Raw genomic sequence first — 15,896 nt, forward strand, 5'->3', positions numbered from 1 at the left:
TTAAAGATATTTAAGTACAAGTTGTAGGTATTAGGTACATTTATTGTAACCAAGGTACATGAGAAGTTATGTTTGGTCGCTTTTTTCATGGAATAAAAAAACAAACGAGCATACATAGGGGTCACCTGATGGTAGGTGATCACTGCGGCCCATACTCTCTTGTAACAAACACAAGACAACTCCTAAGAGTATAAAACGTCGCGTTATATAAAGCTGAAACAAAAAAAACACTATTAAAACACTATAGTGTTTAAATATTTAATGATACTGTTTGTCTGTATATAGATATCTCTCATGTCATTTCAATTTAACTTCCTTCGTTTATTTATATAATCAAAGTATCCATGTTTTGTGTAAATGTGACCATTAGAGATTTTGTGGATCTCATTAAGACAAATAAACACACAATAAGTGTATGAGATGCGTATGGTAGCGGGGAGGTGGGATCACTGTTTGTAGAGTAGCTGTCAGCTGATACAGGCGATCGAAAACTCAGGACTACCGCCGACCGCCGTCCGCGGCACTTTCATAGAGTTTCTGAGTCGAGTGGGACGCTCCCGTATGCGTACGTTCCTCACTTGCATCTCTCACAACGCGATACATGTAAATAATGCACGGAAACACCAATGCGAGAACTATGTCGTCGATATGTGTTCTAGTGAAGTGCCTCTAATTAAAGGATATGTAAATTAACTATGATTTATTGATATAGTTGTTTATTGTTAGTGAATAGTGATGTATTGTTTTTTGATGTGAACCGCAGTAAATATGAATATTAGGAGGAAAAGTCACTCGGAAACTTCGGAAAAGCCAAATAAAAAAAGACGGGTGAGTTAATGTGTATTTTATAGATCACATAATGTAATATATTTATATTTGAGTGGGTATATATATATTTACACTTACAGATGAATAAAATAAAATATTACTCAGAATTGTTATTCGAAAAGATTAGCGCCAATTAACTTTTTATAAATATCATTTAATATTAAATATATTAAAATTATTACCAAAAATAACTAAAGTCCATAATAAATAGTTGACTGAAATCTATTCGGACATAATAAAAGTTTGTTATGTGTAAATTACAACTTCTAATAATTATTTGACTCCTTGGGAAACTTTTCGTTTTCACGAATGAATGTATTTTGTTTTTCAAGGAATAACTTATGTCAATTTTTAAATTCACAGTTAAATTCGATCAATCATTGAAACGTCAAATAAATTACGCGAATAAAGTCACGCGCGGCGCTCGTAACTTAATATTTCGGAAAAACTTGTGAACGAATAATGAAATAGGTGGATTCAACTAAAGCAATGTGTCCGAGATAAGCCATGAAAATTATATTATATAAAGGCAATAAATTGAAACTTTTTTTGTAAATCAAATTAATATTTATTTTTTATATTATAGTATTTTTTATCTATCTATTTGATGCACCAACAAAGTAAATACAATACTTCAATTAAATAGGCGAAAATATATCTAAGAAGTTATTTGCTTCTTAGATATATTTAATTAAAAATATTTTTTTAAAGTTTACTGACAATTAAATCGAATTAAATTACAATACTTACAATATAACGAGTATTTTAAAGTTTTTAATTATAACAAGTTGAACTAACATTTTACCACCAATAGAATAAATAAAATTCATTTAATTACAGCAAATTACAATTCAAATTCACTTAATATTTAAATTCAAATTCAAATATTTTTATTCAAAATTGGATTCAAAATAACTTATTGAAGGTCAAAAACTACCACCCATTCAAACGAGACTGCCTCAGACTTGAGAAGAATGGGCGCAAGAAACTCAGCGGGCTTTTTCTTTTACTATAAAAATATGGATTACAATGTGATATCGTATAATAAACATTTATAATTAAAGAGCCTGAGAGTGTTCGCTTTATTCCCAGTCCGTGGTATCATTAAGAAAATCGTTTATGATATACTTAGTAACCTTACCCACACAAACGTTTTTTAACAATTCTTTTAAATTTCGTAACACACTTATTTTGTATATTTTCTGGGATCATATTGTAGAAGCATATACATCGCCCAACAAAATACTCAATAACTCGACCCAACCGAGTAGTAGGCATTTATTAGAGTATAAATTCATCATTTCAATAAAAATAAAAATAATAATATCATAATATATATAAAAATAATAGTATTGTTGAATTTAAAATGTTCTTCGTTTGGAATGTTAAAAAATCGTCAGTAAAGGCTGATTATAATAATCATAGTCCTGTATAAGTTATTTTTGATACAAGGACCCTTCATTTGTTCTTACTACTTTTTTTAAGAAGAAATATTTGCAGCAATATTTCCATACAAATGTTTTATCCTTGGTTTATCTCTGGATCAAATATTTTTTGTAAAAACACTACTATCATCACTGTCTGTCTCTTTTTGTTTACTTTTTTTGACGTTTTTATTTTTGTGTGTACTCGACTATTTTAAACATTGCTAAACGGCCTTATCATTAGACCGCAATCAAAAATCAAGTATACAAAGTCAACAACAATAAGCGGAAAATTCCGACATAGAATTCAAAGAATTCGTTTTCATTCAGCTTTCAAATTAAGTTACGATTGGTTAACTTTTGGAAGAGGAAATTGTGGAGAACGAAACACATACAAACAAAACACTAATAAGTTATTTACTGAGGATTATACGGAGAAACAGAAGTAGTATTGTTTTAGAATTATTTAATTTAGATGTTATCCATTAATGTTAGCTTTTCATTTAATTATTAGAAAATAGAAAGTAAGTATTTAAAAAAACATACGATATTTAATTGTTTTCACATGAGTTTTAATAGAAAAGTTGTTTATTTATTTATAAACACCAACAAGACATACACTAACAAAAGTATAAGAATATTATTACAAAGAATAATAAAATCAAAATGTTGACTTAATTATAAGTTTTTTTTTCATAAAAAATACGGGACGAGACGAGCAGGACTGCTTCAGCTGATGGTAATCGATACGCCGTGGCCATTACAATGCAGTGGCGCTCCGGATATTTGAAAAGCCCAAAAATTCAGAGCGGTACTACAATTGCGCGTGTCAACTTGAGACATAAGACGTTAAGTCTCATTTGCCCAGTAATTTCACTAGCTACGGCGCCCTTCAGACCGAAACACAGTAATGTTTACTCATTACTGCTTCACAGCAGAAATAGGCGCCGTTGTGGTACGCATAATCTAGCCGGCATCCTGTGCAAAGGAGCCTCCCACTGGTGTTCCACACAAAAAAAACATACACAAACACAAGTATTAATTTAAATTGAATGCAAAAATTATTAGAATATCATACAAATTGAATTACTTAAAGATTGAATAAGAAATCAATAAAACTTTATAATTATTAAATAATGCATCATTTTTCAATTGAATAATCAATTTGTCAATTTTACAATTAATAATGATGTGTACTATTTTAACTTTACTCACTACATATTATTAGGAAAAATAAACGTATTTGTATCTACATAATGTTTCCGGTAACTAACTCCCAGTATTTTTATTGTTGATACAATTCGCAATATACTTATAATTAAATTCGAGCTAATAAGAATAACGACACTTCTTATAAATATTATGACTGTTCATTGTCAGTACATTTATGAAAATTTTATATACATTCACAATAATCGCCACCTTTTTGCTCTTAATAGTGATTTTCATTATTATAACACTAGAAATAAGGGATTGCTTGTAACTAATTCTAGTAGGCTTCATAAGATACATAATAGCTTTAAGGGAAAATGTATACACTTCTATAATAAAGTCCCAGCCACTGTTCAGGCATTATCTATAAATAAATTTAAATGTTTTATAAAAAAATTGCTCTGTCGTAAATCCTATTACTCCACTGCTGAATATAAATCTAAATGATCAGACAGCCTGGGACTAGATTGTGATTATTTTATAGCGATAGAAATGACTGTACAATATTGTACATTTTTATTGAAAAGAGCGCAAAAAAAGAATGCTGGGAGAGTTTCTTGCGCCGCTTCTTCTCTCTCAGAGCGCCATTTGTTTCCGAAGCGGTAGTAGTATCTAGTAGTTATTAGAAATGACATCAAAAAGAATTCTAAAGGAATCAATTTTGAGAAAATAAATGCCTTTTATGCCTTTTTATGCCTTTCTTATTAATGACTAACACTACTTATTAAAGTAATTCATTAATATTTGAAACATAAGGTACACACGCGCCGCAAGCCGAAATGTTGCTTAGTATCTATAATATAATCCTAACCATCTGGATATCTGGCGGTCCTACATCAGTATAAAGGAATGGTTGAATATCTTCCTGGCACGCTATTCCAGATTGATATGATATGGGCAGCATAAAAAAGTCATTCACCCACCTACCATAGCAACGCTCCTGTGATTCCTCTGGTAATGCAAGAGGGCCATTACTTACCGTCAGGTGACCCACAAACCCTTTGGCTGTAAAAATAGATAAGCAGACAATATTTTTAAAAATCTAATTTTTAACGTGTTTTTTTTTGTCTGTTAAAAACAAATAAATTATTAACTTCAATTTATTTAAATAAAACACTTTTAAAGGATTAAAACACGTGTAATTTTAACGGTTTTACATTAGATTTTTGCGTAAAAGTTACATTTTTATTTTAGTTAACCCGACGTTTACCAGATCTCGTTTTCAGGGGGACTGCAGATGAAGTGAGTCAAAGATAGTATTTGTCATAGTTGTCATTATGAGGTTTAACGCCCTTTTTTTATTGACAGTGTCCTCTTCTTTTTTGGTATGGTTCAATTTATTTTTAAAGCTATATAGCTACAAATATAATGCTATAAGCATTTCGGTGACGCGACGAGATTTCACCCATCCAAAAAGTGTCTTACTTTATTTTATTTAAATATTTGTTTAAATTATATATTTATCGCCTGTCACGAGCATGTCGATGACACGAGCATGTCGGTGACGCGAACACATAAGATTATCCCCTACCAAAAACTGCTCAACGCGGCTTAAGGAGTTTTCACTACAAAACTATTTTGACATAAAGAAAAGTATTCTGTAGTGAAGAGCAAAAATATTCATAAAAGTTGGAATACAAAGGCCAATAATAAAATTAATAACGTTATCAAAGCTAGCCGTAAATCACTAATGCTAAACATAGATAATCCATACATCACTCTTAATTTTAACGTACGCTGATTATTGATTAGGTAGTGTTCCTTGTATTGCGCGTAGGCAGACATTTCCGCAACCACCTAATTTATTATACCAATAAAAAAGCTCTAGGAAATAGGCATAGGAAAAAATCACACAATAGAAGATAGTGACATTGATTCATTATCATTACACAATTTGAAATATTCAATTGGGGTTTAGTCTTACGGCCTTACAAATAAACTTGGTATAAAGTTATAATTGAGAATAAATCAAGAATATGCAAAACGTTGTCTATATCGTTGACAACACTGTCAATACAATGATAATTCTGAAGTTATTCGAATGTGATACAGCCTTGCAAATAAGCGCGGGAAACGTTATACGTTGAAATAAACCAACCATAAGCAAAATGTCTATTTGTAAACATTTTGCATATTCTTGGTTTACTCTCAGATATAATTTTATACCCAGTTTATTTGTAAGGCCGTTAAAATTTATTTAATAAATTTATACCCGCTTTGTGGTAATTAAAAAAAGAGAATCACTAAGTTAGTTAAGTTAGTTTTTAATACTAAGCCTCTTTTTTACACTTTTAGACATGATTATTATTTAAATTAAAAATTCGGTTAAATTATACTAACACTGGTCAACTAATGAGTATTAAGGTTATATTCTTTTTAGTATGGAGCTCTTCAATTTAACTTTGATAGAATTTGCGATAAATTAAAAAAAATATACCAACGTTTGGCAATATTATATGTAAAAGAATACACAATGTACTCGTTTACGTAAATATTGTGAGATAATTAATAATTAAATATAGTACCATAGTAAATATGGTTAACTAAACTTATTACCGACTTGTAGTCCCGAAATCTTACAAAATCACAATTAAATCTATTCAGTAGTTATTGCTTTTTTATCGGACATACATAGAGACAATATTATATGCACACGCTGCTAATATTCTTGAAAAAAAATAGTTAATTCATAGAATACTGGCAGCATTTCCGCGTTAGGTAGGCGATACCTAGGCTGATCCGTTGACCGAAATAACTGCCAGCGCTTGGGTATCAAGTAGCCTTATTGAGGTGCGAACATAGTACTTTGTACATTCTCCGCGCCTCTGGAGGTCTACTCGCAAAGTCGACATCGTTATATTCGGAACGATACTATAATACTCCGAATATATCGCAATTACCCTACTCTAACAAATTTTCGTATTCCATATCGTTTATTGTAACAACATCGTCACCATAGACTAATATTTTAATTTTTTTACGATGTTAGAGTGAATGAATTATGAGGAAACGTATATAAAACTAAATATTATCTGTGCTATGTCGCTGTTAAGGACGCGTTCTCTAAACAGAGAGGTATCGAATCGCACCACTACATTGACACCGCTCAAACACATACACGTACTTAAAGTTAATAGCGGGAATAAAATGAATTTGATACTTTAGCAAGTTTCAATTTTGTTTTTTTTTAATACCTATTTTTTTTTTGATAATTGGTTGATGTATTCGTTTAGTAGTTAAATATTAGAACTTTAGATGGCAATTTTGTCGCATAACGTCGTGTGCAGTAAACGCAGATTTTTTTTAAATCCAAGATGGCCGCTGCGAAAATTTAGGGAATGAAGAATTAATTTAGCATGTATGTACAATTATGTAATTTGAAACAAAATTGTAAGTAGAGGCATTTAGTAAGTATTGCATAATATGTAGATGAACTTGAATTGTTTTGTTACTCGGTAGATTTCTCGTGACAGGTATCGTCATGCTAGCTTAAATGCCTCTGCTTGTGGTGGCGACGTGGGGCGGGTCGTTCCCTTCCCTAAAATATGGTCAAGGGAGGCGATGGCTGGTCCAAGCGTCATGCTCGTGAACGGGTGCTACTCGTGGTGGCTGGATGATCTTGTTACCGGGAGGTCTGCTTGATTTGTTTTTTATTATTATTATTTCCTTTAAAGTTAAAGTTATTATATATTTTATTTTATGAAATGCTCACATAATGCCTAAATCTAAATAAAGGCATTATGTGAGCATTTACTATTATTTATAAATAAATTTACTATAAATAAATATTTACGGTATGTGTGGATTGATGCATCTACTATACTCAATAACTCTTTTGTTTATAAGCATTAATTTTCTTTTTTTTTCTTTTTTTGACTTACTTGTGTAAGCCTTTCAGTTTTTGACATTTGAGTATTTTTGTTGCGTCACTTTGCATATATTGTAATTGAAATGATTTGTAAAACAATTAAAATGAAAATCTAGACTTAAAAGAGTGGCAGTGAGTTTCTTGCTACTTCTTCTCATTAGCTCAACCCTTTACGAAGTAGCGGTAAATTCAATAAGAAACAATATTTTAATTTTTATTTTGACATTCATAAGTGTCATTTCCGTGACCTACATGAATAAAGTGTTTTTGAATTTGAATGTGGGATATTGTTAGACAGGCCTTTTATAATATAATTTAAGTTTATGAATGAATTCTAATTTTGACGATGAATAATAATAATAATGACACCCATGAAGAAAATTTTGTCGATTTCATAGGCACCATCATGGATTTCGATTTTGACCCAATATTCGTTATTGTTGACCCCGAAAACCATGAAAATGACACCCATGAAGCTAAGTTGGTAAATTTCATAGGCGCCATCTTGGATTTCGATTTTGTCCCGATATTCGTTATTGTTGACCCCGAAAACCATGAAAATGACACCCACGAAGAGAAGTTGGTAAATTTCATAGGCGCCATCTTGGATTTCGATTTTGACGCGATATTTGTTAATGTTGACCCCGAAAACCATGAAAATGACACCCATGAAGCTAAGTTGGTAAATTTCATAGGCGCCATCTTGGATTTCGATTTTGACCCGATATTCGTTATTGTTGACCCCGAAAACCATGAAAATGACACCCATGAAGAGAAGTTTGTAAATTTCATAGGCGCCATCTTGGATTTCGATTTTGACCCGATGTCGATTTTATAGAGCTTATATTTAGAGATGAACTTAAAAATCACTAATTCTTCACAAAATACAGAAACATATTTTTTTGAAAATCTGACTGCTTACAAAATATGTAAAGTATCAAAGACAGTTGTAGAGCTTATAAAGAATATTCATGTTCGTACAGCGATCTTTCCGAGTACGAGCTGCTGCTTACAACCGACACAGTGTCTACCCACGACGGCGGCCGAGCGCGGACTGACATTGTTTCGATAGATCTTTCTGTGCAATGCGTACCTACGGAGTGACAAAATAAAATAACCCTTAATACCACATTTTAAATGTCATGCTTATCAGAAAAATATTTGAATTCTAGACGATTCATATATATTTTTTCTGAGATTATGTATACTTAACATATTCATTAATTTCTTTCCCGTGTTTTTTAAAATATAATATCTGCATTCCTTACGTAATTTTTAAGAGGCAAAATTATGTAAGTAGTAGTAGAAAAATGATCCTGAATGAAGCCCCATTTCGTCAATTTTGTGTGAAGAGGTAACGGATAATCGTTTTTACGACATAAAGTATAAAAATTTCAAAGCAAAAATTTCCCGCTAATTGGAGATAAAGAAGTAATCTATTTGTGGCAATTTTTAGTTTTGTTAGATTTAATTTCATTTCATCACAAACTCTACCGAAATATATCTAATTTTTGTCGGATTCGTAAACGCGTCCTTAGGCTTAGGCGCTAAGGACCATGCCAGACTCTGCACCACCAATTTAGTATAATTTATACAAAATGTAAATATTAAAAAATTATGTAATGAATATAATATGACCATTTAAAATTGAATAAATAATTCAAAACTTGCGGATAGTAAAATGTCAAAAAAAAAGTAACTCAACCCTTCTCGTCGACTTCCTATTTCTCAGGCGGCCATTTGCATTGATTTCTAAGCATAAGCGATCAACAAAATGACTTAAATTACTTGGTAGCAAAAAAAAACCTGTTGAATAGTAAATCACATATTATTATTTTTATAATATTTATTGAGTATTGTATGGCAAATATATCTATAGAACTTGAAACGATAATAATAATAGCAACGACAGCCTAAAAGGTGTCGTAGAGATTATCGTAAAAGTGACGTTTGATTGTTTGTCAAATTCGAATATTCGTGTCTGACATTTTCAACTAAGAGTAGGGTTAGGACCGATTATATCGAAAAATGTTTCGCTAGGGCAATCATCGTTTCGACATTGAATACGATGTAACTAAGAGTAGAATTCGACACGACTAATACCACGATATATGGAATACCGATTTTAGGCGACTATATGTTATTGCATTATTTTACCGATTTTTCATCCCTACTATAATATTTTATAATAATGTGAATGTAAGTTTGTTTGTAACTCTTTCACGCCTAAACCACTGAACCGGTTTTGATGAAATTTACCTAGATAGACAAGAGCTTCGGAAAGGACATAAGGCTAATTTTTATCGCGAAAAAAGTCTTGGAGGTTGAAATAAGTATATAACGTACATCATTATAGAAGTTAACACCATAAAACTAAAATCTAGGCACTTGATAAAAAATAAAAAAATATTTGCTCTAGCGTTTTTAAAATTGCTCAAAGTAACTATTGCACGCGGACGAAGTAGGAATTCCTTTTTTGATAGAAAACTGTTATGAGTTCTAAGCCAGATTATGAAAATTATAAGAACATCTTCAACTGAAACTCGTTCGGTTGAATAGTATAGTTATGTTAAGTAAAGAGTTATGAATGTCAGATTTAAGAATCATGTTCGGTATAAAAGTACTTATCAGTTTAATAAGAGCTTTGCTTCGACACGCCGCGGCCGCTAATAATTTACGATTCGCAAAGCTCGAGTGGACCTTTAATTGAATTTCGAGTTACACCGTATTTATTTATAAGTCGGTTCACTTTGAAGTTTGAACTTACCATTCAAATTTTTGACCTCCTTCACAATGGACTGAAGTATAAAATTATTCATCCCTCAGGACTTAATCAATAATTATTTACTGAATTAATTGACGATTAGTAATGTATGTGTCTGTACTATTATTTTGAATCGATTTTAGAAATTATTTCACCAATATTAATAGCTCTATGAACAATATAGGTTTTAAAGTCTATAATAAAATTAGATTCCTACGTAAATTGCGTAAGAACTTAAACTTAACCTAAAATTTTGCTTTTACGGTTATTATTGGGAAGAATATGCTATAATTAAGACATAAAAATTTCGTGTTGTTTGTCCGCGATGATCTCCTATGCTACTGAACCGATTTTAATCAAATTTTACACACTGTGTGCAGTTTAATCCAACTTGAGGATATTTTATAATTCGATTCGTGAGCCTTAATTTTTTTTAATTTCAAACTTTATTTCTATATGAATAATTGAGAGATGAGATTTTGAGAGAGATAATTTTTGACGCACAGATTGACAGTTCTGCTGTTATATTATAACATAACAAGAACAGGGAACGACCAAATACACTGGCCTTCAAAAGTAAGTATCAAACTTTTAAAATTGGGATAACGTTTTAAGTTCACAAGATATACTTTCGAAATAAAAAAGGCCTTCAAAGAGAATTTAATTTTGTACATAAAAACTTTATAGTCGGTAACCTTCTTTTAAGAATTGGCTGAAAAAAAACATCAAAAACAAAACCATTCCATTTTCAAAGTGGACGTTTCCGAATTACAATTTTACCATTCACATTTTTCTTTCTGTTTTAAATTTTTTTCAAGATCGATGGGTCTTGTTTTAAAAATTTATGCTAAAAAGCACATAACATTTATTTATCATGCCTCTTTCAGTTGAAGAATGTGCTAGGATCATGGCTTTTCTGGAACTAGGCATCAGTATGCGTCGCACTGCAAGAATGGTGGATGTGACCGTACGTTCGGTCCAGAAGGTAAAGCGAAGGTACGAAGAGACTGGACACCATCTGAGGAGATCTTTGTAATGGCAGACCCAGGTGTACCAGTGCCCAAGAAGATCGTTATATTATTTCCACTGTGTTAAGAAATCGCCGCTAAAATGCAGTTGAAGTCCAGCAACAGCTACTTCAGACCCGGAGGGACTACATTACTGACAGTACAGTGAGAAGAAGACTTGCTGAAGCAAATTTGAAACCCCGAAGACCAGCGAGTGGCCCAAAACTCGAGAGACAGCATCGAGTAGCGAGACTGCGATACGCCCGTGAACACATGCAGTGGGATGAAGAAGAATGGTCAAGAATTTTGTTTGCAGATTAGTCTCGATTCTCCCTTTACACTTCTGATGGAAGGCGAAGTGTTTACAGGCGACCTGGTGAGCGTTACCTTCAAGACTGCATCTCAGAAAGAGTCCAATACGGTGGAGGCAGTGTACATGTATGGGCTGGCATATCTTCAGAAGGTCGCACAGAGCTAGTAGCCATAGAAAATGGCACTCTCACTGGGCAAAGATATGCTCAAGAGATTCTCAAAGAGTATGCAGGGCCGTATTAAGCAAATATGGGTGATGGATCGATGCTGATGCATGATAATGCCCGGCCACACACGGCTCATATCGTACAAGAGTATATTCAGGAGGTCGGTATCAGCGTGATGGCTTGGCCATCAAGAAGTCCTGATCTCAACCCGATTGAAGACGCGTGGGATGAGCTTGGGAGGCTAGTCAGAAATCGCAGACCACCACCTACTACCCTCAGGGCACTAAAGCAGGCCCTGGTAGAAGAATGGGAGAATATTCCCCAACATCGGCTCCGAAACCTAGTGTTCAGTATGCCAAACCGGCTCGAAGCTGTAATCAGAGCTCGAGGAGGCAATACCAGTTATTAAAAATTAAATAACATGTAATACATTTTAGTTGAATTTTTTTACACTAAACTAAAAATGTCTATTTTCATTGTTTTATCTTTTTTAAGTTAAAAATGTTACTAATGTATAATTTTAGTTTCTAAGAATTAAAGCCTATAAAATTTGCAACAAAACGTTTTTAATCTTAAATCTCTACCTTCTATAGTTAAGAAAAAAAATTATTTTGAAAAGTGTGATACTTACTTTTGCAGGCCAGTGTAGTTATTGTAATGATTGGACTTGTTCTTGTAATTAACAAAAAATATTTTAACTTTTGTATATTTATGCATATTTCGTTTATGTGAATTATTATTATTGTATTATTGTATTATATTGTACATAGTTATTATTGTACAATATATTATGAAAACGAGTAAACCGAATATGTGTAGTGAATTGAATAGTGACATTTTTACCAGTGCCAAAAGGATTAAAAACAATGGAATGTTATTAAAACAATAAGAAGACAAGATTTAATTATTTAAGAGTACTTACTTACCCCCATTAAATAAAATACCTTCTAAATATAACAACTGACCAGGCAATCGTTGTTTTGCTATTTAATTACATCACGGACGCTCATTATATGAAATGCCACTGACTGAATTATTTGTATTGCGATTTTTTTCTAAGTCGAAAAAATATAGATTCCTGATAAGAAATCGCCAACAAATCATATACTTAAACTTTTTGCGAAAGACACTGGTATAAGCATAATAAAGTTAAAGTAAATAATTAAAACCAGGTAAAATTTACTGACAGTGTTTTCAGAATTATTATTAAATTCTATTTGATATATATTTTACCAGTGGGAGGCTCCTTTGCACAGGATGCCGGCTAGATTATGGGTACCACAACAGCGCTTATTTTTGCCATGAAGCACTAGAGTGTAAGCATTATTGCGTTTCGGTCTGAAGGACGCCGTAGCTAGTGAAATTAGTGGGCAAATGAGACTTAACATCTTATGTCTCAAGGTGATGATCTCAATTGTAGTGCCGCTTAGAATTTTTGGGGGTTTTCAAGAATCTTGAGCAGCACTGCATATAAATGGGCAGAGCGCACCAATACCATCAGCCGAAGGTCCTGCTCGTCTCATCCCTAATTTTCATAAAAAAATATAATTAATATATTTTCAGTGTTTCTTTTTTACAGCAAAAGAAGTTTAGACATACGTCGGTAGGTATAACTTTATCTACCGCAGTTATTTAAGTAGGTTAAGCACCTACTGCATATATATATTGCTAAGTGCTGATGATAAGCACCTGTACTACAAACACATATAAGCTCATATTTTAAAATTGCATGTATCTAATTGTAATATAAGACGTATGTACCTACTGGATATTACAATTTCCATTTTTACTTATATATTACTAGTTGACCCGACAGACGTTGTTCTGTACATAATAAGTAGATTACTGTTTTTCATTAATTTGTCAATAATATTTTATAACATCAAGAATTATTTCGTAAAATATGCTCCCTATTGTTATAATGAAATTGGTTCACAGCAGAACTGTCAAACCGTGCGTAAATAAATTCTCTCAAAGAAAATATGTCCATACAAAACAAATATTAATAATAAAAATAATTAAGAGTCCCAAATCGAAATAAAAACTAATCCTATCTCTCAAGTTGGACCAAACTGCACTCCATGAAGTAATCCCCATTTAAATCCGTTCATTAGTTTAGGAGTCAATCGCGGAAAAACAACGTGTCACGTAATTTATATATATTAAGATATACTTATATAGATAACAATATGTAATTTTTAAATAATTTTGAAACAGAAAGGGATTTGTTTTTATTATTTGGCATGTTTTTATTTGCATGAAGACATAAATATAAGATTTGTAGTTTATATTTTGTTATTTGCTAGCTGCCTGCTACCCGCCATGCCGTCCGTGTCTCTCGACCTCCTGTCAGTAGCTTTTACTCTTTGCCCGGGCTTAAAAACATGTTGACGTCTGGCATTCCACAGCCATTCGAGCAAGGAACTTCTTACCTCGCACAGCCACTTTGTGAAATCTATTACCGGCTGCTTTTTTCCTGAACCGATACGACTTAGGGAGCTTCAAGCATAGAGTATAATACCCACCTTAAAGGCTGGCAACTAATCTCTTGAACCCTGATTTTGCGGATGTCCATGGGCGGTTGCCTGTTATGTCAGAAATATTCAATGTACAATTTTGACTTTGCTACCATTTTATTTTAAGTAATATAGAGTGTTAAAGCGCCTATATTAATAATTGACACTCTGTCAAAATTTCAACTGACTGACGTTTAAAGTTTGTGATATACAGCCGACCGAAAACAGACCAAATGACCGACAATCCAACTGTGATGAAAAGGAAAAGTTAAATTTTTAACACTTGTGTAACTTACTTTAAACTAACTAACTATAAACTTATATTAACATAATATTTGTAGCTGTTAAGTATATACATCACAACCCATACATCATATATTTTTCACTAATTTACATGTAAGGTCATCTACACATGTAAATTTATAGATTACACACATTTTACAACAATAAAATTCGATGATTTCGTTAGTACAAGTTTACGACGCGGTTTGGACAAGATCAAATAAATATAAACTGCTTTCTGATAATATATTATTGGCATTTTATATCTCACCTTATATGGGGATATTAAAAATGTATGTGATAGTACTGCTTTTATTGAAGTGATAGTTTACTGCGCGTAGGCAATATTATAGAATATAAATCTAAATGTAACCATTAACATTCTTGTAAACTGAACGTTATTCCCAAATATACTTTTAAATAATGCACATTTGTGTCTATTAGTAAAGTGAATTATTTACATAATAGTATACTATAATGAAAATAATCTTTTAAAACGATCCTACTGTATACAATAGCATCGTTTCGAAAGATTATTATTGAATTTATGTATTTAAATTAAATTCATGTTTCTGTTTGTACGTTATGATAATAGATTTTTAATTTGCATATGAATGTGTATCTACTTGGTACATACAATTTTTTATTATCTATCTTGTTGTTTGTAGGTCTAGATTTTGACGAGAACTTCAGTGTGAGATAGCTGATGTTGTAAGAAGTGACTAACTAACGAAAATAATTTGCTAATTTAATTAAGAAAAAGCAAAAAATGTTTTTTTTTTAAATTCTAAAATAGTAAATAAATTACATCAAGAACAAAATATATAAACTTGTTTTGTCTACTACAGTTAAGTCGAGTGAGTAAGTCTTTCGTTGAGCGATGTAAACTATGTCGTAGGTATATTGTCAAAGCCGTGATATTACAATTTCACTAGTGATATTGTAATTTAACGGTAGATTGTCAGTCGACTTCATTTCTTACAATTTAACGGCCGGTTTTAGTGACATTGTAATGTCACGGGTACACTATAGTGATATTATAATAAATCTAGGTATATTACAAATGAAGTTAGTAGTGAGAGACGTCAAGCGTTCTGATTAAGCGTCCATTTTTTTTTCACACGCAATTTGCAAAACACTAATAGTACATTGTCTACTTTTGCCGTTCGGGTATCAGACTGCGAATGATATTATGTCCTTATATGTGTATAGAACGTTATGATTCGAGCGATTAGATTACGAATCGTATCAAAAAGTAAAATCCTAAAACTACACATAACATACTGCTAAACTTTCGTTCTTAATATCCAAAGCAATTGTATTTGTTGAACCGAGAATTAAAATAGAATAATTTTAATTATTTTATAGTGAACCAGTGAGTTTAAGCTGCTTTTCGGTTTATCTGATTGCTTTTAATCTGGAGATTCCATTGCAAAATTTAGTTAATCTATGTCAGTGTATAACGAACGAGCGCTTTTCTTTTGCGACACGACAAAGGGAAAGGGCTACCCTCCGG

At 32.0% G+C, this 15,896-nt stretch overlaps 1 protein-coding gene across 4 annotated transcripts in view; it reads left to right on the top strand.

The window, feature by feature from the left end:
- The first annotated feature begins 469 nt into the window (after nucleotides 1-469).
- The window catches only part of LOC126972640 (tyrosine-protein kinase transmembrane receptor Ror-like), a 78,032-nt gene continuing 62,605 nt past the window's right edge, over nucleotides 470-15,896 (top strand). For all 4 annotated transcript variants that reach the window (XM_050819512.1, XM_050819514.1, XM_050819513.1 and 1 more), the window contains exon 1: nucleotides 470-828. In XM_050819512.1, coding sequence (XP_050675469.1) covers nucleotides 769-828 — 60 coding nt within the window. In that variant the 5' untranslated portion in view covers nucleotides 470-768. The remainder of the gene's footprint in view (nucleotides 829-15,896) is intronic.

This window comes from Leptidea sinapis, chromosome 27, assembly GCF_905404315.1.
Source record: "Leptidea sinapis chromosome 27, ilLepSina1.1, whole genome shotgun sequence".
Taxonomy (NCBI): domain Eukaryota; kingdom Metazoa; phylum Arthropoda; class Insecta; order Lepidoptera; family Pieridae; genus Leptidea; species Leptidea sinapis.